The 27,034-nt window shown below is 32.8% G+C and overlaps 1 protein-coding gene across 1 annotated transcript; it reads left to right on the forward strand.

Moving 5' to 3' along the window:
* Nucleotides 1-12,536: 12,536 nt before the first annotated feature.
* LOC149185846 (uncharacterized) lies at nucleotides 12,537-13,656 on the forward strand. The gene has a single exon (XM_089412505.1). It carries the CDS (start codon nucleotides 12,760-12,762, stop codon nucleotides 12,970-12,972), a length of 213 nt encoding a protein of 70 aa, XP_089268631.1. The 5' UTR covers nucleotides 12,537-12,759; the 3' UTR covers nucleotides 12,973-13,656.
* Nucleotides 13,657-27,034: the final 13,378 nt, after the last annotated feature.

Genomic DNA, 27,034 nt, shown 5'->3' on the forward strand with positions numbered 1-27,034 from the left:
GAAACAAGAACTCGACAGCTACGAAATCGATCAATTTCAGAGTATCCTATCAAGTGGAAGAACTTATCCGCTGAAGATTCCACATGGGAGGATGAGAATTTTATGCAGAAGTATCCAGAACTACTCAAGCGTTGAGGACAACACTTTTTTGAAGGAGAGGGGCATGTTGGGTCCCTATAATACTAGTGATTACCCCATTACTATTGTAGTTATACCCCTTATTAATATTGTTGTGCCCCTATTGCCCCCATATTGTTTTAACTGTGCCCCATAGAATCCCTCTATTGTTATTTTTGTGGCTTTATATTATTATTGTTAGGTCGGCTGGATTATATTGTGACTCCTTAGACTCCTATATATAGAAAGGAGGTTTTGTCATTTGAATCATCCAAGAATTGTTCATTTATGTAATGTAAAGGAGGTTTCCCCCTCGAAGAGGCTGAATTCTAAGGCGTTGATCTATCTTTTCTTGAGCTGGTTTCATAACAAACTTCCAGGTACTCAGGCTTCTTTAAGGGATATTGGTTTGCTTGCAATATATTTGGTCACAAAGCTATTGATTGCAATAGAAGGAATATAAAATAGAAATATCATGATTCCTCTGCTCATATAAGATGTTATGCTTGTAACAAGTTTGGGCATGTAGCAAAAGAATGCAGGAACAAATCTATGGATCACCTCAGACAACATGGAAAGCAATCAAATAAGAATATTTATGGATCCACCAACATTTCTCATAATAAGAAGAAACAAGAAGAACATATAACGTGTGGTATTTCTCTCTACTCATTTGAAAAAGAAGATGAATCATACATAGACAGTGGATGCTCTCATCACATGACTGGAGATAAGAGTAAGATGGAGTCTCTAAAAAAAACCAATATGGTAAGGTTATTCTTGGAAATCATGCTCTAGCAAAAGTTTTGGGAAAAGGTAGATCCAGAATTAATAAACATTGAGGAAAAGCTGATACTTTATTATTTCAAGGGCTAAAGCAGAATATTCTAAGTGTAATTCAAATGGAAGATAAAGGAAATGTAATTGTGTTTACATCAACCAAATGCAAAGTTATAGATGAAGAATCTAGAAAGGTCATATCTAGAGGATAGAAAAACCCAAACAAATTATATGTGCTTAAAGAAATGAATTATCATAGATATGAGTAGGATTCAGACTCAGAGTAAAAGAAGGTGGTGCCCATTGCAGTCCATTATTATTAAAGGGATACTTCTGGCAGTGACTGCAGAAGTGATGTGAGGTACAAGACCTCATAAGGGCAGAAGATTACTATCAGGTCCTCAAGATCAGTAATGTGTAATATAAGCGGGAGCAATACATGTTTTTTCTTGATGATGATTCCCATGATTGTTTTGATATTCATGTTGCTTATATTACTGATAGTGCATCTAGTGTAGTAATGGTGAACATGTACATACAATACAGGCTCAGGGGGAGCTGAAGTTGTGAAGTTTCAATATTTTACTTTTTGTACGCAGATCCTATGAAGACAAGTCGCGTATATATGCGAGTTATGATCTGAACAGTCACGTATGTTTTTCTATGATGAAGAAACAATGGGACAAACTCAGGAAAATGCTCTGATATGCTTTAGACAATTATTATGTGGCTTTCTTGTTCTGATGATTGATAGTTACAGTCTGTTTATGTTATTTAGAAGTGTTTTTGGATTTATAAGTTGTTGATGCCTTAATGGATAATCGATTGATGAATATACTTTGATGTCCTTACCGATTTATGAGATGATATGATCAGATCTGACAGTGAACAATTGGCCATTAGGGGAAATTTGATCTCTAAAATGGGCCAACTCATATTTTCAACTTATCTCCCTAAGGTTTTACTCAAATTTTGAGTGGGAGAACTTGTTGGATGAAAAATTTGATTCCTCATCCAAGGAGTAGCCATGTTGCATACTTTTGATGGACCCTGTTACATGAAAAATGAGAAATACATGAAAAAATGTGATTACAATCACATTTTTCATGTAGCAATTTTCATCAAAAGTATGCAACATGGGTACTACTTGGATAAGGAATCAAATTTTGCATCCAACGAGTGTTGTTTCTCAAAATTTGAGTAAACCCACAGGGAGATAAGTTGAAAATATGGTTGAAAAAATAGTTTTTTTCTTTTTCCCTCTAAAATTTGATGATGTAATCTAATCTTATTTTATTATTTCCACTATTAATTTATAATTTCCTTAGGAGGCCCATTTTAGACCTAAAATTCCCCTAATGCATATGTTCAGGGGGAGCATTTTCTATGCTTCTAATAATGCATTGTTGGGATTATGTTTGCTTTAGGATTCCTTGGTACATAATGATGCTTATCAATGGTGACGTTGCTTATGTTGCTGAAGTTCTTGAATGATGATGCATGAGTTGCTAATTATGGTTGATGCTAATTAGATGTGGAATGATAGAAAGCATGCATGATATGTTGGTGATTGTTGTGGAAAGAACATGTAGATCTTGCTATGGTTATTTGATGATGATGTTTTTATCATGGATGACACCTATGGTGCTTATACGAGCTACATGTACATGATATGATGCAAATGGTTTTTTGAAGATATGGTTATTGATATTTTACTGCTATATCTGTTGGATGATACTTGGTGACATGGCATATGCTTGGTTGATGCATTAAAATATATGTTGCTTTGATGAACATTGATAGAGGCTATTCCTACTAAGGCAAAGAGCAAGTTGGCCTTGATGATGTCAAGAGGATGAGTTCATAGCATATCTCTATGGAAAATCTTATGATGCATACTTGGTCATAGGATCGATGATATGCCTTTTCTTGAAAATTGATGATGAAAACGTGCATGTTGTTGTTCATGTTGTTACTGGCAGATGCTTATGGTGCAGATCCTATATCGTGTATGATAGTTGTTGATAACTATAATGGTCTTATTGAGGTATTTTGTTTTGGTTATAAATGTTATATCTGTCTCTTGATGTAAAGGTCATGTAAAGACCTATGTTATAAATCATTGTAAATTTACCCATGTATGAACTATTGTGTTCAAGTCATGTAACCCCACTGTGTTGGGTAATAAATGTAAGAATGATTTATTGGTGATAGAAAAAGTCATATTTAGTTGAGTCATAGAGTCATGTAATTCTTTGTATATCTTCAAAAAATTCAGCATGTGCTTAGGGGAAGCATGGTCAGTGCTCAGAATTCATTCTCAGCAGATCATATCTACAACACCCATGTTTACAAGGAAAGAGAATCCTTCATTCAACATTGGTCAGCCCTTTTCCCTTGATGTCAAAGGGGGAGAGTAACTTGGTGCTTCATTTGCCATCAAGTCCAAAGGGGGAGATTGTTGGAATTATGACTAATGTGTCGTCCTTGATGGAAACCTACTTGATGAGTTGTATTTTGATGGAAACCTACTTTATGAAGATGGCAACAGGATGTGTCTACATATGACAGAGAGTTTCACCAAAGGAATAGATGTTTAGAGATAAATGAATTGATGAAGGGGATGTTTTGATAGGTACGCGTGGGTTCTGTGAAGCAAATCCACATACACACGCGGTATGAAGAAGAAAAGTCATGTACAGTTTCCACACCATGGTATTCTAAATACCAAGGGCCTTTACCATGGTATTGGCCCATAGTATTGAGCCCAACAACATATATTTGATCCCGTCTAAGAATACCATTGACATTACTATGGATTTGACTTGTGGTATTGATAACGCCTAAGCTATATAAGGAGATTAAGATCAAAGAATTTGTGTGTGCAAGTAATGAAGCAAGTGTGCATGTAATGGGTTATTAATGAATTTTTGATTTGAAACTAAGTATGCACCCAAGACTTAGATGGATCAGATCCAATAGATCTAAAATTACTATATTGATAATGGATTGGTTTGATCTATGATATTTATGTCTGACGCATGTTTTATTTTGTATGCCGAAAGATGGGTTTGTTTTGAAGATCTGATGTGCAGCGAAGTTATAAGTCAATAGTTGCAAATTCATACATAATTTTGATAGCCTGAAAGGCGTCTACATAAGCGGGTTTAATGATGGTAAGTCACGTGTCAATTTTTCATTTTGGACAAATTTGTACGCAGGTTTGATTCCTAAAAAGCGCATATACATGCATAAATGTTTTGTGGAAATTGTGTATATAAGTTAGGGTTTTGTTGAATAAGATGTCTAATCAGTCTAATCAGTCTTGTTGTGTTTCTGCTATCTATCAATGAAGTCTTACTTGATGATCTGGGTTTAACAATGATGATTGAAGTTGAATTGATTGATTGAAGAGTGATGATGCTGCTAGTTGTATGTGATTGAAGATCTGTGATGGTTCTGTGATTATTTCAGAGTAATTCAGTGGTTCAGGGTGTAACTTAGTGTTTGTTTCAGAATGATAGTGATTCAGTTTCAGGACTCAATGTTTTTTAGATCTGTACGTAGGTATGCTTCAAGGAAGTCACGTATACATGCAAATTTGCTAAAGTAAAGTAGCGTATATATTCTGACATTTTATTGATCAAGATTTTCAGTTGGTTCATTTAGTTGATGAAGTGTTTGGGTTCAATATTGGTATTCTAGTTATAGTGAACTAACTGCTTTGGGTTTTTTAGAAGAATTTGATTAATTTGGGTCTCAGTTGATTCAGTTAGTTCAATGATTAAGTGATCCTTTGAAGTGATCAGTTTCAGTTTTGATATTTAGTATTGGGCTTAAATGATGGTAGTGGGTCTAGTCTGAAAATTTGATGAAAAGTGGCCTACAAGTTGTGATGTTTTGTATCAGGTGGATCTAGTATGAAAATTATGAAATGTGGTCCACAAAGGTGTTGAGAGTTGGAGCCTTCAGTGAGGAAGTCAAAGCTTCCTTCTAGTCATAGTTGGTAAATTTGATCAGGGGGTTGGAGCTCCCTTCTGATGGGTGCTGGTAAAGGAGATCAGGGGGTCGGAGCTTCCTTCTAGTGGGTGTTGGAGAACAAGAGAAAGTTGTAGCCTTCTGAAAGTGGGTGCCTATGTGCTAGTATGAGTTTGCACCAGTACAAGATTGTAAGATGTTTTCCTTTATAATAAACCATAAAGACATAGACAACAACAATGGTGGTTTTTCCCACCTTGGGTTTCCACCTAAAAATCTTGGTTTTCAAGTGTGTTGATGTGTTTCTTATGTGTGATGTTTTATTCTATTCTTACTGCACATGGTTACTATTTAATTAATGCCTAATGAAGTACTGATACACTAGTTCAAGTTAAAAAAATGATGGATTAACTGAAAAGTTAGTTAACTGGATACACACTAGTTGTATGCAAACATTCATGTACACACACAAGTTTGCTTCATTATAGTCATGTACAGAAATCTGGATAAGAAATTGAAAAGTTTAAGTGAGTTTTAAAATACTGATTCACCCCCCCTCTCAGTATTTTTCCAAACAACATTTTAACTTGCTCAAGTCTTTCTTCTTGCCATTATTTTGGTTGGATTTAGGTTTTCTCTGGGTCTTCTTTCCTTTTCTCTTCTTCCCATTTCCAACCAATGAAAAATTATCTTCACCCTTGGCTTTGGATAATGTTCCATCTCAATTATTTCTCCTGAACTCTTCTTGAACCAAATCAGAGCATAACCTTTCCCAATTTGGTAATTTCTCCCTTCCATTCATAAAGTCCTGGTATTCGTGCTATGATTTTGGCAGGCCTAGAAGAGTTAGGCTCACCTGGTCATTTTCTACTACATTCAACCTTACCCCTCCAAGCTCATCTCGAACTTGTGTATACCTGGAGAGATACTGCGGAATAGTGTCATTTTTCTGCATCCTAATGTTTTGAAGTTTGTCTTTCAAGGCCAATTTTCTATGGTTACTACTATTTTTGAATAACTCAGTCAGTGTCTAACACATAGAAAATGGTGTCTCTTTGTCATGGAGATTTGACACCACATGGTCCCTCACACCTTCCAAAATAATTCTTCTTGCCTTTCCAACATCTTTCTTCCACTGGGTTAACTGTTGTGCATCCGATTATGGAGGTTTTTCAATATCATTGTTAACACATTATAACACACCATTTTCATCAAGCACCACCTCCATTCAATCCTTCTAGGCTAGAAATTCGAGCTACCCTCCAAGGCATACTCCAATCTCATACCATTGAAAGACATTCTCCTGATCCTGAAGAAAAACTATTGCATTGAAGCTGTTACTTTGAAATTTCTGAGAGACAAGTCCGAAATACTGATTCTAACGTGATTTTAAGGCTCTGATTTTAGGGCTCTAATAGAAATTGCAACTGCTCAATATTTCAACTTGAAAACAAGAGACACAATTATACTCTACTGATCTGTAGAATGAAAATCACAATTTAGACCAACATGCATAAACATGAAATAAGAAAAAGCACAAATACACAATGATTTCTAGGGGAACCCAACTGGGAAAAACCCCTCAAGCCTTTTTGCATTAATCAGATGAATAGAGAAACTATTACAACGACTAGCTCCAGCGCTGAGCTCAACCTACAAATGAATAAATATTCTCTCTGCTCAATGACAAACTCTAGCCAACACTTAGCCAATTATTTGCTCACAAAGCCTTCCATTTCCTTACACAATTCCTGAGGAAATTAACCCCTAAAATATAGGGATTTGCTCCAAATTGATTACGTAATTCCCAAGGATTGATCACTGATTACATGCAACACCTATACACACAAAACTAGTTTAGAATTGATGTTACATTGCCTTGATCTCCACTTCAGCTGAGGAATTCGAATTCCTTACATGCATTAACTATTTTGGGTTGATTGATCAGTTAATTGTTAGATCTCTGAGTTAGATTGTTGTCCCACTGCACCACAGACCTTCATTTGGCTCCAACAATAGTTAGAGGTTAGTTAACTGAGTACAACTGAAAATAACTAAACTAGATCACTAAAATTTAGCAATCACACATGCATCACTGAACTACATGTCCTCTAACTGAAATTTTCTAAGCTAACTATGTGACAAGAGCCATGTCACACTAGTTAATTTCCTCCAATTTGTCCTGTTGATGTGGAAATTCAATTTACTCAATTTGACAAAGGCTAAAGACAAATTGAGCCTTTCTTGTTACATTTTTTTCAATAGTATTTTATGTTATGCTGAGGTTATTATATATATATATATATATATATATATATATATATATATATATACCCAATCAACATATTGTGGCATTTGGTGTTTAAACATTCATTTTTGCAATGTCTCTCTACTCATAAATATATTTTTATTGTGAAATATAGTTGTAAGTATTCATTATTTTTGTTATACCAAAGACTGATCATGGAATTGTTTTACAGGCATGCCCATAAAGATGTTGTAGCTTTCAACTTCATGAATCTATGAGTACTGTCAGTATAATAAAAATAATTAAACCACATATGAAATGTATATACAAGCATAACAATATATAACTCCGTGTAACACCATATGCTGATATGAAATTGTGAAATGATGTCATATAAACAATCCTTATTTCTCCGATGGACCCCACTTACTTAGGCTAAAATTTTTAGTTATTTTGACAGTGTTTTTTTATGCCTTTTAGAAGGAGGAGCTATGATGAAGTGTAAAAGCTTGCACAATTTTTATGAAAGTGGCTCAATAGGACATTCATTTTATCCATCTCAATTAAAACCTTTTGATCTTTTATTTACATTAAATCATTGTGGCACTTTCTTCAATGGTGTGGAAAGAGGTTAAAAAAGGAAACAAAGAAAAATAATATTAATAAATTTTTTTTCATTGAGATAACAACAAGATATCCATTAATTGTAATATTTTTTCTTAACTAAGGAAAATTGATAACTCATTAGAGCAACTTGGATTAAGCAAGATATCAAACAGATGGAGTGGCTACCACTATAATCGAAGAGTATATCTAATAAAGTGCAAGTAAAATCTACCAATAACTTATTGTTGGAGAATCAATGCAAATAGATTAGGGGTTGATTCCCCTTTCTTGATAATTAATTGTGAGTTATGTTGGATTCTTTTACTTCTTTATTATCTTATCTTTTCATCAAGAAATTACCATATTATGCATGTATGAAGATCACAAAACAAGAGACACAAGATGTAGGCACTATGCCAGGGAAAAAGTCCCCTTGAGGGGAAAACCCAATAAAAATTCTCTTCCTTTGAATAGTATTCTTTGAGACTCTTCACCCTAGGAAAAGGCCAAACCTTCCCTCCACACCAAGTCAGCCTCCTAGATCTTCGACCTCTTTCCAGTAACACTTCCTTCCCAACAACTTCGACTATGCAACAACTTTCGACATTAGGCAACAACAAAAATTGGAAGACTTCGATCTCCCAAACTAGGGCACAAAACAGAGAGAGAGAGGCTCCAAAATTTCGATTTTCTTATTCTCCTTAGACTTGACCCAACTTGCACTTCCTTTTTCTTCCTTAGACCCACTTCGCACTTCTCCAACTTCCTTAGGGATATCGAACTAGCTTGAGATGAGATGCTCCAAATGAATTCGACTTCCTTCTATTTATAGGCTCCAAGTGAGGTCAAATTGATGTCCTTAGGCCGACTTGATCTCTTCTAGGCCGACTTGGTGTGGAGGTTACATAAATTATATTTGACTCAATAGTAAACCTTTTTACATGATTCAAAAGCCCAAGAAGGGTCTCTTTGAATGTACAATGACTCTATAAACTCAATATTAATCCTAGGAGTCCACAATGGGGACTTTGACTAATATAATGATGACCCAAGCATGAAACCCATGCTTTAATAAGTCATTGATACAATAATAAAAATTATTTTCTTTATTCTTTTGACAAGTACATTTTATGATGACTCAAATACATTAATGAAGACCAAACCTAGTTACATTTTCCAACACTTATAACTTAGTAAGAGATGAGACATCTAGAGATACAATAGTGAGGGGAGCGATCATCTACCTTGCTAGTCTTATCACAACTAGTTAAACGTCTTATTGAAAACTTGAATTTTGGTGAAATAGTGCAAAACCTACCTCCCAACCATTGGAATTATACCCCTTAACCATTATTTAATAATTTACCAAAATATATATTTGAAATCACTAGTCTATCTATTCTAAGTATTGGAGGTTTTCTAGGTATATTTTTCAATCAAATTTCTTGAAATCTCGTAGGGAATCGCTAAAATCACAAGTTTGAGCTATAAAATCTGCATAATCCAATTGACCAGGGGTTTTTTAGGGTGTCAAATCCATTTATGCATTCAAACATACATTTTAAAAAAATCAAGATTTTACCAAAAATTATTTTGTGAGGCCAAAAACTCCAAAACATAGAATAAGAAGACAACCCAAAAAATGATATCTAATGTAATGCACTGCGAAAACTGTATACTTAAATTCAAAAGAGTGAAGGGAACTGTACTTGAATGGTTCATGAGGCACAATACTTGCTAAGGTTTTGCAAATGTGGTAGCAAGCTAAGTGGGCTTGATTGTGGGGAAAACTCCACAGTTAAGCGCACTTGAGCTAGAGTTGATCTGGGATGGGTGACCTCTTGGGAAGTCCTGGTTACTGGATGCAAGCCCTGGAAGTGATGATTGACGCTATGTGATTCATTTCACTAGTTTCAATCCCACTTCTTCACCCCTGTGAGCATCACCCGATGCAATGAGTGCTATGAGGACTATTCAAAAATCATGAGAAATTAGTCAGTTACGACTACCTTTCATGGAAATGGTCATAGATGAATGACTTAGTTAACGCAATTTAATCCCAAAAAATGATATCTAAGACAACTCATATTTGAAATAAAAATAACTATATTTCCAATTTGTTTTTTTTTAATACAAAAATGACTATATATTGCATTAAAACATCTTGGTTTGAAGGCTAGAACCTTGTACATCATATGCTAAAATTTCAACTTTTGTTGTCCAAAAACTCCATGACAGATTGACATAGTTAACTCCTAGACTACTAATAACTATTCGAAACTGATTTTCTCCATACATTCGCCAAAAGACTCATAAAAACATGATAAATTTACATCGCATATAAAAAAAAATTAACTACTAGGAAAGTCACTACATATCCTCCATGTCTGGGGGCAGACTGGACACCTTGTTCCTCAAGCTCGAGCTGGAGAGAGATTGCTTCCTGTCCATCAGTAGAACTAAGGTTGCTATTCTCATGCAACTCAAAATTTTCGCGCAGCTCCAAATTATCCGCAACAATGCCAGGATGAACCTCTTCATCATCAACGTCATCCGCCTGTGCCACGTTTCCCACATGAAAACTTAACACTTCATTAGCCAAGTGCAAATGATCCATTTTAACCTCTAAGATGCCCATTCTCTTTGTTAGAAGCTCACACTGGGCCCGCAACTCTAACAAAATCATCTTTGCATGTCGAGAGATCGATTCACTAAAAAATTCTAGGGCACCTACCAATTGAACTAGCGAATTTCCGAGCTCTTTCTCAGCGTGACCAATGTCACGCTCCATATTCACAAACCTATGCCAGATTTGATGCCATATTTGATGGAAAATGGCTCTTATCTTAGACTCTACTCTTTCACATATGAGTTGGTGCTCTATATACACCGACAAGCTAACCTTTCGTAATGTGAATCCTCTGCATTCATCTTTAATGTCGCCTTGATTCACAGATACATGTCGACTAGGGAAGTCAGGAGCCATTATGGAAGGATTTCCGTCCGAAACAAACTCCAAAAAGACCATAGATTTCACACATGCAGACTGCATCTTAGTCGTAGGATCCATTGTTTCCCACATTTGAAAGGATTTATTATCTTGAACAATACTAATCCATCTATCCAGTGCCCAACAAATCATGACGATCATCGCCGAGGTGTCCACTATTGCACACTCCTCCATGATATACCATAGACGCTACCATGCAAGGGGAGTTAATGTTTTTCCATCGTAATGCTTATCTAGATTGTACGAAGAGATCATACACCTTATACCCAATTAGATATTTATAATTGCCGAAGGAAAAAATTTAATTGTGATCCTCATCGAATTGCCTTGAAATGCAACCCTTCATCAATCTTTAAAACTCCTTGTTCTAAATGTACTCCTTGGTTTGGCTAATGAGTCAACCACCATGTTATAACTTCTCTTAACATGATAAAATTCAATCAATTCAAATCCGTCCATTAATAGTTTGATTTTGTGTAGAATGGAAATGAAAGTTTTCTCATTGACATCTTTAATCTTGTTCACCTGCTGAATCACTATCATGGAATCATTGAAGTCTTCTAGAGAAGGCCAACTTCAATCCTTGCCACAAGGTTAAATATTCAGCTTGGTTATTTGTATAGGTCCCAAGTCCCCAGGTAAATTGAGTCTCCCTTTCTTCATCGGGGTGGAAGATAACCCCTCCAGCACTTGCCTCCCCAAACTATTTTCTAATTTTTATAAAATATTCTTATAACATTATATATATATATATATATATATATATATATATATATATATATATATAATTTCAAAATTTTAAATAAAAGATAAACCTAAAATCTGTGGTTTAAAAATTGGTTGAAATTTTCCATGCCACTCATTGAGAATTTTGCCAAGGAGTTCACTTGCATAGTAAGAAATCAAAATGTGTACTTTACCTAACTCTGTTAGCTATAGTATAACGAGGCTTCAGGGTTTCTTAGAAAATCATGGAAATCTTGATAAGATTTTGACAAAATATAGCATAAATTTTTGTGAATCAAAATTATAGTTGTCAAACCTCAATATTTTGAGTGTGATTCAAGTTTTTGATGGTAATGAATCTATTTCCACCATAAAAACACGATTCAAATGTCTTACTACCAATATTTTTAAAATTGCCAAATTCAACATATTTTTTTTTTTTTTAACCTTCCGGTCACGTTCGATAGACGAGGCCGTTTGTGTTATACTCAGCTTTAACTTTTAAGGGTGTGTTATACTCAACTTTAACTTTAAGGGTGATGACCTATGAAGAATTATGTGAATGGCCTCCACGTTTAGACTATTAAATTAGATTAGGGCAGCAATTCCAGGCGTCCAAATCTAAAATCTAAAGTCCTTCTATGTTGATGGTATCTTTTGGGTTTTTAAATAATATATTTTTAATAAAATTATGTTATTTATATATAGAATATAAAATTAAATATAAATCTAAAAACCCTTAAAAACATTTACAGCGCAAAAACCAATTTCGAAAGAAAATAAAAATTAAGAAGTTTACTTTTCACAAAAGTCAGGAGGGACCGTGCCCTACCTGTTTCATTTGCCTGGCCGCCCGCCCGCCCGCCACCAAATTATTTTGTTTGCCCCGTATTGCGGGCGTTGGGTTCAGACAACGGTTACACATGGCCACGCAGTGCCGAGCTGTGGCCATCGCTAACTATTCCTTGTCCTTTAATCATCACACATACAGAGCTTGCTTCGTTGGCAGATATTTTTATATTATTTTTCCATGCCGCGTGATTTGTCCGTTGGTCCCCCAAGGCGCAAACGATTATTAATACGCGACACTCTCAACCCTTGCCTTGCAATTCCTGTAATCTCACATTTCTCGGTCCATTCTGGTCGAGTGTTCGAACCTCAAACAGGGAGATTTACGCTTCGAATTTGTGGTAGCCTGTCTGAGATTCACATTTGCTCGGCAGGAATAGCGCTTAGGGTTTGGGCTTCTCCACATCAATTAGCAGTAACAGGCGCGTCGTGAGCGTGAGCGAGAATGGCAGGGGCAGGCAACTACGCATCTGCGGCTCTTTTGGCCGTTGTGATGATAATGGTGGCAGCGGGAGTAGCTGCAGCAGCAACAGAGGTGACGGCAGCATCCCCCAGTCCAACAATGGAGGCAGGTGCTGCTTCAATGGCCGTCGTTCCCTCTTTAATCGTCGTTCTCATGGCCTCATTCATCCCCTTATTGGCCTCTCGATTTTACTGAGATCTCTTGTGGTTGCTCCTTGATCCACCTTTTTATAATCAAGGAAGGACGGCTTTTATTATCCTCTTTTATGTATATTTCTGATATGTATACGACATTATAGGTTTTGGTTTTGTGGAGGTTATTCTTTTCTGGACGGGAGCCAGAGTATTATGTATCTGCTACACGGTTTTATTCATTGTTTATCATTTAGGAAATAAAGGGATCTCTTCAAGGCCTTTCCATTGAATATGATTTGAGTTGATAAATTTTGTCTGATAATCTTGGACTTAGCAGATGACAATGGCTCGGCAGATTTTGCGTTTTTCTGTTGTTTTAGGGTTTTTTATGAATCCCTTTCAATATGCTATCTGGTTTGATGGTAATGCACTAGAAGCATTGGTTCGCATGAAATCCTTTCCAACATATAGGGTCATGTTCTATTTTTTTATTTTAGGGGAGTGACTGCATACTGTCCTAAATGCTCTGGTATTGTATTCTATTGTATGGTTGAGTCTGCTAGAGGGCTTCTGCATTTGAATGGCCAGCAGAGGGTTACTTGAAGCAACCCTTTAATTGATGATAATTGTCCAATCCCATTGTGGTTGAACGAATTCTTTTTCATGGACATTTTAATCGACAGCTGCTGGATACATGTATATTTGGCTTATTCCTCTCCAAAGAAGAAACCATTCTGTAAAGAGACCAGAAATAGCTGCTACAGTTCATTGGAGACCATATATTCATTATTCTTTGAGTAGCGTATGTGTACATCCCTTTCATCATATGCAGGATATACATCCCTTTCATCATATACATCTCTTAGCCTGATAAAGTTTGATATCAATGAGCCATGATAAGCTTTCCAGCTCTGTATGACCATAAATTCTTTTAATAATGCATTATAGTATATTTCCATCTGTGCATACGATCATTCAAAATTTTCGATTTTCGATGTGTAGAGAGTCATTCATGTTAGGATAAAACAGTAGGGAGCATTTGATACCCTGGCATGCGAAAATTTTGAAGTGCCAGGCTCATTTCCTGACATCAGAACAAAAGGGTACAAAGCATATTATACCTTGACATACAAATTCATTTCCTGACTTAACTTGATAAAAGGGTACAAACCATTTTATGCCCGGTAAAAAGAATGGCATATAAGAACGGTTGTCACAGCCAGCAAACATATAATCTAGAGTCAAGAAAACAAGCATGTTAATTTAATAAGCATATAATCTAGAGTCAGAAAACAAGCATGTCAATTTAATAACGAAAAACCCAGAACATCAGCTAAGAATAGCACATAAGAAGAGTTGTCAAAGCCAGCAAGCATATAATCTAGAGTCAAGAAGACAAGCACGTTAATTTAATAAACATATAATTCTAGAGTCAAGAAAACAAGCAAGTCAATATAATAATGAAAAACGCAGAAGATCAGCTAAAACTGAAATGTCCATGGGATAAGGTTATTTTAACAACGTTACACTATAATCAGTTTAAACAAACCTAGCTACTTAAAACCAACATAGGCATTAATCCCAAATCATTACTGCCTAATCCCAAATCATTATCGTTTGGTTTGGTTTGGCCTGGCCCTCACTCGTCAATCATACGCGTATTAATGGTGAGCAACTTCACATCTCACATTCTCTTAACTTTAATTGCTTCAACAAAAACTTGGATGGATAACTTCAATGGTTTCTCCATAAGGTGCTTCTCTCAAAAAATTTAACCTCACATTGTCTTAATTGCTTCTCCCAAAAAAAATGGATTGATAACTTCAATGGTTTCTCCATGCTGAAAAAAATAGAATTTGCGTGTGAAATGGTGTTTTTCATCTTCTCCGTGTTGAAGATTTGGTAAGCGTGCAAGATTTGGAAATTGGAAAACTAATATTATGGTGCCATAACATTCGATTAAACTAAATTAATCCAAAATGACATTAATCGTTTAAAGGGACTTAGTGTATAAGGTATCACTCCAGTGTTTCAAGGAGCTACGATTATAAAGATGTTCTATGTTACACTCTACTTTATTTTTACATAGATTCCACTTTATTTGCACTAGATTTAAAAGTGCGTTTAAACTTATCAATTTTATATAGATTCCACTTTATTTGCACTAGATTTAAAAGTGCGTTTAAACTTATTAATTTTATATAGAAATATTTTATGAATAAAAAGAAAAATTTTATATAGATTCCACTTTATTTGCACTAGATTTAAAAGTGCGTTTAAACTTATTAATTTTATATAGAAATATTTTATGAATAAAAAGAAAATATGGATTGATTTTAATTTTTTTAAATAAATTAAATTTTCCTAAATAAAAATAAATCAAATATTCCCAAATAAAAAATAAATAAAAAAAGGTATCATTTTGTATGAAATTTGTTGCCAAAGTAATTATGTGTTTGAACCTATCAATTTTATATAGAAACATTTTATGAATAAAAAATTATGGATTGATTTTAATTTTTTTTAAATAAATTAAATTTTCCCAAATAAAAACAAATCAAATGTTCCCAAATAAAAAACAATGCATTATGTTATATGAAATTTGTGGCCAAATTAATTGTGTTTGAATCTATCAATTTTATATAGAAATATTTTATGAATAAAAAGAAAACATGGATTGATTTTTTTTTTAATAAATCAAATTTTCCTAAATAAAAACAAATCAAATGTTCCCAAATAAAAAACAAGGCATCACTTTGTATGAAATTTGTGGCCAAAGTAATTATGTGTTTGAACCTATCAATTTTATATAAAAATATTTTATGAGTAAAAAGAGAACATGGATTGATTTTAATTTTTTTTATAAATAAATCAAATTTTCCCAAATAAAAAACAAGACATCATGTTGTATGAAGTATGTGGCCAAATTAATTATTTGTTTGAACCTTTCAATTTTATATAGAAATATTTTATCAATAAAAAGAAAACATGGATTGATTTTAATTTTTTTTTAAATAAATCAAATTTTCCCAAATAAAAACAAATCAAATGTTCCCAAATAAAAAACAAGGCATCATGTTGTATGAAATTTGTGGCCAAAGTAATTATGTGTTTGAACCTATCAATTTTATATAGAAATATTTTATGAATAAAAAGAAAACATGGATTGATTTTAATTTTTTGTTTAAATAAATCAAATTTTCCCAAATAAAAACAAATCAAATGTTCCCAAATAAAAAACAAAGCATCACCTTGTATGAAATTTGTGGCCAAAGTAATTATGTGTTTGAACCTATCAATTTTATATAGAAATATTTTATGAATAAAAAGAAAACATGGATTGATTTTTTTTTTAAACAAATCAAATTTTCCCAGATAAAAACAAATCAAATGTTTCTAATAAAAATCAAGGCATCATATTGTATGAATTTTGTAGCCAAAGTAATTATGTGTTTGAACCTATCAATTTTATATCGAAATATTTTATGAATTAAAAAAAAAACATGGATTTTTTATTTTTATTTTTATTTTTAAATAAATCAAATTTTCCCAAATAAAAACAAATCAAATGTTCCCAAATAAAAAACAAGCCATCATGTTGTATGAAATTTGTGGCCAAAGTAATTATGTGTTTGAACCTATCAATTTTATATAGAAATATTTTATGAATAAAAACAAATCAAATGTTCCCATATAAAAAACAAGGCATCATGTTGTATGAAATTTGTGGCCAAAGTAATTATGTGTTTGAACTTATCAATTTTATATAGAAATATTTTACGAATAAGAAGAAAACATGGATTGAATTTTTTTTTTTAAATAAATCAAATTTTCCCAAATAAAAACAAATCAAATGTTCCCAAACAAAAAACAAGGCATCACTTTGTATGAAATTTGTGGCCAAAGTAATTATGTGTTTGAACCTATCAATTTTATATAGAAATATTTTATGAATGAAAAGAAAACATGGATTGATTTTAAATTTTTTTTAAATAAATCAAATTTTCCCAAATAAAAACAAATCAAATGTTCCCAAATAAAAAACAAAGCATCACGTTGTATGAAATTTGTAGCCAAAGTAATTATGTGTTTGAACCTATCAATTTTATATAGAAATATTTTATAAATAAAAAGAAAACATGGATTGATTTTAATTTTTTGTTTAAATAAATCAAATTTTCCCAAATAAAAACAAATCAAATGTTCCCAAATAAAAAACAAAGCATCACCTTGTATGAAATTTGTGGCCAAAGTAATTATTTGTTTGAACCTATCAATTTTATATAGAAATATTTTATGAATAAAAAGAAAACATGGATTGATTTTTTTTTTTTAAACAAATCAAATTTTCCCAAATAAAAACAAATCAAATGTTCCTAATAAAAAACAAGGCATCATATTGTATGAATTTTGTGGCCAAAGTAATTATGTGTTTGAACCTATCAATTTTATATAGAAATATTTTATGAATTAAAAAAAAAACATGGATTTTTTATTTTTATTTTTATTTTTAAATAAATCAAATTTTCCCAAATAAAAACAAATCAAATGTTCCCAAATTAAAGACAAGCCATCATGTTGTATGAAATTTGTGGCCAAATTAATTATGTGTTTGAACCTATCAATTTTATATAGAAATATTTTATGAATAAAAACAAATCAAATGTTCCCATATAAAAAACAAGGCATCATGTTGTATGAAATTTGTGGCCAAAGTAATTATGTGTTTGAACTTATCAATTTTATATAAAAATATTTTACGAATAAGAAGAAAACATGGATTGAATTTTATCTTTTTAAATAAATCAAATTTTCCCAAATAAAAACAAATCAAATGTTCCCAAACAAAAAACAAGGCATCGCTTTGTATGAAATTTGTGGCCAAAGTAATTATGTGTTTGAACATATCAATTTTATATAGAAATATTTTATGAATAAAAAGAAAACATGGATTGATTTTAATTTTTTTTTAAATAAATCAAATTTTCCCAAATAAAAATAAGTCAAATGTTCCCAAATAAAAAACAAGGCATCATATTGTATGAAATTTGTGGCCAAAGTAATTATTATATGTTGAGAAGTTAACAACAAAAATAATTTTTTTTCCTTATTCCTTATGACAAAATAAGAAAACATGGATTAATGCTAATTTTTAAAAAATAAAATCATTTTTTTGTAAATAAAAAGCAAATTTAACAAGTTATCATGTTGTAGGAAACATTAGAAGAAGATAACAACACAAGCAAGAGTGTTGACTTATGAGAAAGGGGTATTAGAGTATTTTCCTTCCTCATGAAAACAATCATGACAAAAAGTCTCGGGTACTAGAGTCTTTCCTTCCTCATGATAGAAAGTCTTTTATGACAAAAGGGTACTTTTCTTTTTAGAGAGGGTACTAGTGTCTTTTCCTTCCTCATGACAAAAAGTCGCTTCCTTGTGATAAAATGGGATGAGAAAGGGTACTAGATTCTTTTCCTTATGAGAAAAGGGGTGCTTCGGTTGAGCCACTTTGCCAAAATGATAGTCCCTTAAAATCAATAATAATGGTGATGGCAGGGTCTATCTATTTTCTAGGAAATACAACACTTTTAAAATCAACTTTATTATACTAAAATACCTTTTAATCTATGAAGACTATCTAAATAAATAACTAAATATTTAGTTAAACTTTAGGATTATGAGGTTAATGTTCTCCCTTTCAATTATGAAGTTTATTTTTACAAATGGCAACTTTTTCTTTAAACTTGGTGAATTTTATTTCTCTTAGTCCTATAGTGAAAACGTCTAAATTTTGATCTTCATATGTACAATTTTCTCATTTGATAATGTTGTTGATGAAGTGATACTTAATATTGACATGCTTGGTTTTATCACGAAAAAATCGACTTTTGGCCATTTTGATTGCTCATTCATTATCAATGAATAATGTAGTTGGTACTTTTTAAATAGCACCAAGATTCTACAAAAGTCTATCTAGTCATACGATTTGAAATTATGTTTTCCAATATGAAATGTATTCTACTTCTATTGAATATTTTTCCATTGTTGCTTGCTTTTTACATTTTATAATTCCAACAAATTGTAATTGACCCCATGTGCATTAAATAACCCAATGTTGATGTTTTTTCATCAAAATTACCTACAAAATTTGCATTTCAATATGCAACATGTGTAAAGTTGTTCTTTTAGAAAGGATAAAATATTTTTTCACTTATGTACTTGACTTAAGGACCCTTTTTGTTGTATTCCAATGACTTTCTATAGGTGCTTGCATGAAATTGAGAAAATGTTGATTGCGTATAATGAATTTGAATGAGATTTGTCAAGTAAATGAGGCTACAAATCAACTATCAAGAACTTGTATTGTTTACCAATCTATCAATTGTCGATAGATTTTCATTAGACAAGTAATTTTATTAATCATAAAAAAAATTACAAATATATTTCAAAAAATCGTTAAGACTAGTATATTTTGCATATGACAACACCAAGTCATGTAGTTCTTTGTTCCTTCCAATTTTTTTGAACCAAAAAATTGACTAGTTTTGACATCACTAATTATTTATCAAATGCCCTCAAGAAATTGAAGACTAATGCATAAGAGACACTACATACTACAAATTTTGTTGAAGAAATTGCCATCGTTTCTTGTTTTTTACAATTCCAAGAAATTGTTGTTGAACCAATGTACATTTCAATAACCTAATCACCTACAAAATCTGCATTTGAATATGCAACGTGTAAAGTTGTTCTTATAGAGAAGCATAGAATAGTGTTTCTTATATGTACCGAGTACCCTTTTTGTTGTATTCTAGTGATTTTCCCTAGGTGCCCACATGAATTTGAAAAAAATATTGGCTGCATATGATGAACTTGGATGCGTATTTGTTGAATAAATGAGGGTACCAATTGGTTTTCTCTAGGTGCCCATGTGAATTTGAAAAGAATATCGACTGCATATGATGGACTTTGATGAGTATTTGTCGAGTAAATGAGGGTGCCAATCAACTTTCGATAGCTTGTACCTTTTACCAATCTATCAATTATTGATGGATTGTACTTAAACATGTAATTTTATTAATTAGAGAAAAAACAATACAAATATCTTTTCATACATCATTAAATACTAATGGATTTTGCACATGACGACAACAAGTCATGTAGTTCTTGGATCTTTCCAATTTTTTTGATTCAACAAATAGATTGACTTGTTTTGACATGGATAATTATTGTGCCGAGAGGCACATTCTACAACGCAGTATGATGTGTAATGCTCTCCGTCTGTCATCAAAGTTGAAAATTTTCTCATGTCGGCCAAAATAAAAATTTAAAAAAATCTAAAAATAAAAATATTTAATTTAAATGTTTTATATAGTTATTCAAATTCAACGTGTATGATAAAATAACTATTAAACTAATAGGATAATTGTGTTGTAATACAATTATATTTTATCATATACTTTGAATTTGAATGGATCATAAATTTACCTTCAACAAATTTTTTTACCACTCTAAATAACTATTAAATGAATAAGATAATTATATTGTAATACAATTATATTTTATCATATACCTTGAATTTGAATGGATCATAAATTTAGCTTCAACAAATTTTTGTACCACTTTAAATAACTATTAAACGAATAAGATAATTATATTGTAATATAATTATATTTTATCATATATTTATTGCTCCAAAATCTTTTAATATTTCTTTTAATTAAATATTTGTAAAATCAATCTTTAAAAGTAAAACCATATCCTATGGATATATTAAAATCTCTAAAGATATAAATATTTCCACTTCAGAGTAGTAAAATTTGAAAATTTTGGTATCATGCCATGTAAAAAATATCATTAAATCTAATATTAATATAATATGTTATAATATTAATATTACAAATTTAATAAATTAGGATTAATACAATATTAAATTTAATATAATATTAATTTTTTATATTATAATTTATATTAATATATCATGATATATATTAACTCTAGATATATATGGGAGGGAAGAACAAAGACAGAGTGATAGAGGTGGAGAGATAAAGGGATTGACAGGAAGGGAGAGAAAAGGAGAGAGGAAAATGATGAGAGATGACTTGAGAGACAGGAGGAGAGAGGGAGGGATAGAGAAATGGAGTTGGAAGGAAAGAAGAATCACATAGAGAGAGAAAAGTGGAGAGAGAGAGAGAGAGAGGAAGTGACAAGGAGAGATGGAGAGAGAGTGTATATGTTTGGGGGTGAGATAGAGAGATAAAGAAGGAGAGATAGAGAGAAGAGGGGGAGATAAGGAGAGATAGTGACAGAGTTGGATTGCAGAGAGAGAGAGAGAGAGAGACAAAGACAAAGAGATAAGGGGGAGAGACAAAGGGAGGTAGGAGAGAAAGGGAGAGAGAGGAAGGAAGAGAGCTTGGATGTGAGAGAGAGAAGGAGAGAGGAAGGGAGAGAAAGAGGGAGGTAAGAAGAAAGACACAGAGAGAGAAAGGTGGAGTGAGAGAGAGGGAGTGATAAGGGAGATGGAGAGAGAGGGAAGAAGAGAGAGATAGGGAGAGGGAGCGATAGATATATATGGAGGGAGAAAGCATGTGTGTTTGGGGAGGGGGGTGAGATAGAGAGATAAAGAAGGAGATATGGAGGAAGATATAGATATAGATGGATGGGGAGAGAGGGAAGAAGAATTCCTGCACTAGATGCATTAATTTTAGTGTAGATGGTGATTTATTATCATATTTGATTTATTGCATTGAGGGAGATAAATTGAAGGACATGGGAGAGGAGGAATGAAGAGAGAGAGAAGGAGAGGAGTGAGAGAAGGGTAAGAGAGAGAGGGGGAGTGAAAAGGAAGAGATGGGGAGAGACTGTGTATGTTGGGGGTGAGATAGAGAGACAAAGGAGAGATGGTGGGATATATATATATATATATATATATATATATATATATATATATATCTGGAGGGAGAAGAGAGGGAAGAAGATTTCTTGCACTAAATGCATTGAATTCATGGTAGATGGTGATTTATAATCCTATTTGATTTCTTTCACTAGATGCGTTAATTTTAGTGTAGGTGTTGATTTATAATGATATTTGATTGCTTGCACTAGATGCATTGATTTCAGTGTAGATGTTGATTTCTAATCCTATTTGATTGCTTGCACTAGATGCATTGATTTCAGTGTAGACGTTTTCTAATTCTATTTGATTTCTTGCACTAAATACATTGGTTTCAGTGTAGATGTTGATTTCTAATTCTATTTGATTGTTTTCACATTGATTTCGGTGTAGATTGTGATTTCTAATTCTATTTGATTGCTTGCACTAGATCCATTGATTTCAGTGTAGATTGTGATTTCTAATCCTATTTGATTGCTTGCACTAGATGCATTAATTTCAATGTAGATGATGATTTCTAATCCTATTTGATTGTTTGCACTAGATGCATTGATTTCAATGTATATTTTGATTTCTAATCCTATTTGATTGCTTGCACTAAATGCATTGATTTGAGTGTAGATGTTTTCGAAATGTATTTGATTGCTTGCACTAGATGCATTGATTTTAGTGCAAATGTTGATTTCTTATTTTATTTGATTGCTTGCATTAGATTTATTGATTTTAGTGTAGATGTTTTCTAATCTTATTTGATTGCTTGCATTAGATTTATTGATTTTAGTGTAGATGTTTTCTAATATTATTTGATTGTGTGCATTAGATTCATTGATTTTTGTATAGATAATGGTTTTTGATTTGATGTAACTCAATGTATGCTGGTACATTAACTTAAAGTGATTGGATTAACAATGTGCATCGATTTCAGTGTAAGCACAACAAAATGATTGACAATTTGCATTGATTTTTGTGTTATACTATTAATATTGGCGAGCAAGAGAGACAAGGTATGATGTTTACTACAATAGTTCAAGTTAAAGAATTGAATGGTTTACAATCTCAAGTATCATTTTCATATAATCGATATGAAAAGATGGAAAAACTAACAAATAATTTAAAGATTTTGTGAATCTAACCACTCATTAAAAAAAATCAAAATTACATTACTTTTTTGAATTTTGCAAAACAAACTATCGATAAAAAAAATTTATCAAAATATTTTGTGAAGTTCTTGAAGCTGGGATCGTCTCTCAACGAGTAGATCTTGAAAACTCAAATAAGAGGGATGAAGAACTACTTCAAGCATTTGAAGAACAAGATAATGGGTTGAAAGAAGATATTCTCAAATTAAAGGAGCAAGTAGAAGAAGGAAGAAGGGTTGAAGAAGGTATGAAGAAGTAGTATCTAGAAAAGGAAAAACAATATCAAAGAATGGAGGTTGAGGTAAACTTTCTAAAAGGTAAATTAGAAGAAAAAGATAAACATTTGAGATTTCAAGATAATACTAATATTTTGGATAATATTCTCAGTAGTCAAAGGTACCCCCCCATCAAATCTGGTCTTGGTTTTCATGAAACTGTTGAAGGAGAATCTAGTTCACAAGTTGAGGCAAGGAATTTAAAGGGTAACAATGCAAAACCTGAGATGCTCAACAAAGAGATAAGAAGTCAACCTGATCAACAACCAAGGAAAGTGAATCTTCAAAGAAAATCATTTACTCCTAACTATAGAAATGTTAATTGATTCTCTCCTCTGAGTAATAATGTTGAATGTTTTATATGTCATAATTATGGATACGTTGCAGCTAATTGCAGAAGTAGACTATTTCAATCACAAGAAAATAATTGCTTCACAGAAATATCATCAGCTTCCAGGTACTTAGGCTTCTTTAAGGGATATTGTTTTTCTTGCAATATATTTCGTCACAAATCTATTGATTGCAATAGAAGGAATATGAAACAAAAATATCATGATTCCTCTGCTCATATAAGATGTTATACTTGTAGCAAGTTTGAGCATGTAGTAAAAGAATGCCGGAACAAATTTTTGGATCGCCTTAGACAACATGGAAAGCTATCAGATAAGAATATTGATGGATCCACCAACACTTCTCATAATAAGAAGAAAGAAGAAGAACACATAAGGTGTGGTCTTGCTCTCTGCTCTTTTGAAGAAGAAGACGAATGGTACATAGACAACGTATGCTCTCATCACATGATAGGAGATAAGAGTAAGATGGAGTCTCTAAAAAAAAATCAATATGGTAAGGTTATTCTTGGAAATAATTCTCGAGCAAAAGTTTTGGGAAAAGGTAGATCCATAATTAATAAACATAGAGGAGAAGCTGATACTTTATTAGTTCAAGGGCTAAAGCAGAATATTCTAAGTGTAGGTAAAATGGCAGATAAACGAAATGTAATTGTGTTTACATCAACCAAATGCAAAGTTATAGATGAAGAATCTGGAAAGGTCATAGCGAGAGGATATAGAAACCCGGAAAATTATATGTGCTTAAAGAATTGAATTCTCGTAGATATGAGGAGGATTTAGAGTCGAAGTAAAAGAAGGTGGTGCCCATTGTAGTCCATTATTATTAAAGGAATACTTCTAGCAGTGACTGCAAAAGTGATGTGAGGTACAAGACCTCATAAGAGCATAATATGACTATCGGGTCCTCAAGACCAGTGATTCGTAATATAAGCGGGAGTAATACATGTTTTGTCTTGATGATGATTCCCATGATTGTTTTGATATTCATGTTGCTTATGTTACTGAAAGTGCATCTGGTGTAGTAACAGTGAAAAGGTACATACAATACAAGCTCAGGGAGTTGAAGTTGTGAAGTTTCAATATTTTACTTTCCGTACGCGGATCCTATTATGACAAGTCACATATATACCCGAGTTATGATATGAACAGTTGCGTGTGTTTTTCTATGATGAAGAAACAATGGGACAAACTCAAGAAAAGGCTTTGATATGCTTTAGACAATTATTATTTGGCTTTCTTGTTCTGATGATTGATAGTTACAGTCTGTTTATGCTATTTAGAAGTGGTTTTGGCTTTTATAAGTTGTTTATGCCTTGATGGATAACCGCTTGATGAAGACACTTTGATGTCCTTACTGATTTATGAGATGATATGATCATATTTGACAACGAACAGTTGGACATTAGGGGAATTTTGAGGTCTAAAATGGTCCAACTCATATTTTCAACTTATCTCACTAAGGTTTTACTCAAATTTCGAGCGAGAGAACTCGTTGGATGCAAAATTTGAATCCTCATCCAAGGAGTAGCCATGTTGCATACTTTTGATGGACCCTGCTACATGAAAAATGAGAAATACATGAAAAAACGTGATTGCAATCACGTTTTTCATGTATTTTTTATTTTTCATGTAGTAAGTTTCATTGAAAGTATGCAACATGGGTACTCCTTGGATGAGGAATCAAATTCTGCATCCAACGAGTGTTGCTTCTCGAAATTTGTGTAAACCCATGGGAGATAAGTTGAAAATACGAGTTGAAAAATTAGTTTTTCCTTTCTTCCCTCTAAAATTTGATGATGTAATCTAATCTTATTTTATTATTTCCACTATTAATTTATAATTTCCTTAGGAGACCCATTTTAGATCTCAAAATTCCCCTAATGCATAGGTTTAGGGGGAGCATTTGCTGTGCTTCTAATAATGCATTGTTGGCATTATGTTTGCTTTAGAATTCCTTGGTACATAATGATGCTCATCCATGGTGATGTTGCTTATGTTGTTGAATTTCTTGAATGATGATGCATGAGTTGTTAATTATGGTTTATTCTTATCAAATTTGGGATGCTAGAAAACTCTCCAGTGATGACACATGTATGATATGTTGGGGATTGTTGTGGAAAGAGCATGTAGACCTTGCTATGATTATTTCATGATGATGTTGTTGTCATGGATGATGCCTATGGCGCTTATACGAGCTACATGTATAGGATATGATGAAAATGGTTTTGTGAAGATATGGTTATTGATAATTTACTGCTATATCTGCTGGATGATACTTGGAGACATGGAATATGCTTGGTTGATGCATGAAAATATATGTTGCTTTTATGAACATTGATAGAGGTTATTCCTACTAAGGGAAAGAGCAAGTTGGCCTTGATGAGGTTAAGAGGATGAGTTGATAGAAGATATCTATGGGAAATCTTATGCTACATACTTGGTCACAGGATTGATGTTATGTATTATCTTACAAATTGATGATGAAAATGTGCATGTTGTTGTTCATGTTGCCAATGGAAGATGCTTATGGTGTAGATCCTATATGGTGTATCATAGTAGCTAATAACTAGCATGGTCTTATTGAGGTATTTTATTTTGGTTATAAATTCTATATCTGTGTCTTGATGTAAAATCATGTAAAGACCTACGTTATAAATCATTGTAAATTCGGTCATGTATGAACTATTGTGGTCAAATCATGTAACCCCACTATGTTGGGTAATCAATGTAAGATTGAGTCATTGGTAATAGGAAAAGTGATATTTAGTTGAGTCATAGAGTCATGTAATTCTTTGTATATCTTCAAAAAATTCACCATGTGCTCAGGGGGAGCATGGTTAATACTCAAAATTCATTCTTAGTAGATCAAATCTACAATGCTCATGTCTACAAGGAAAGAGAAGCCTTCATTCAACATTGGTCAGCCCTTTTCCCTTGATGTCAAAGAGGGAGAGTAACTTGGTTCTTGAGTTTCCATCAAGTCCAAAGGGGGAGATTGTTGGAATTATGACTATTGTGTTGTCCTTGATGGAAACCTACTTGATGAGTTGCCTTTTGATGACAACCTACTTGATAAAGATGTCAACAGAATATGTCTACATATGCCAAAGAGTTTGGACAAAGGAATAAACATTCAGAGATAGAGGAATGATGAAGGGGATGTTTTGATAGGTATATGTGGGTTCTGTGAAGCAAAGCCACATAGACACATGGGTATGAAGAAGAAAAGACGCGTACAGTTTCCCCACCATGGTATTCTAAATACTAAGGGTCTTTACCATGGCATTGACCCATAGTATTGATCCCAACAACAGATATTTGATCCCGTGTAAGAATACCATAGACATTACTAAGGATTTGACCTATGGTATTGATAAGGCCTAAGCTATATAAGGATATTAAGATCAAAGTATTTGTGTGTGAAAGTAATGAAGATTTCATAGTTAGATTTGAGGCAAGT

Source organism: Pinus tabuliformis, chromosome 3_1, assembly GCF_031772625.1.
Source record: "Pinus tabuliformis cultivar Carrire ecotype Pingquan chromosome 3_1, CPIR1, whole genome shotgun sequence".
NCBI classification, from domain to species: Eukaryota; Viridiplantae; Streptophyta; class Pinopsida; order Pinales; family Pinaceae; genus Pinus; species Pinus tabuliformis.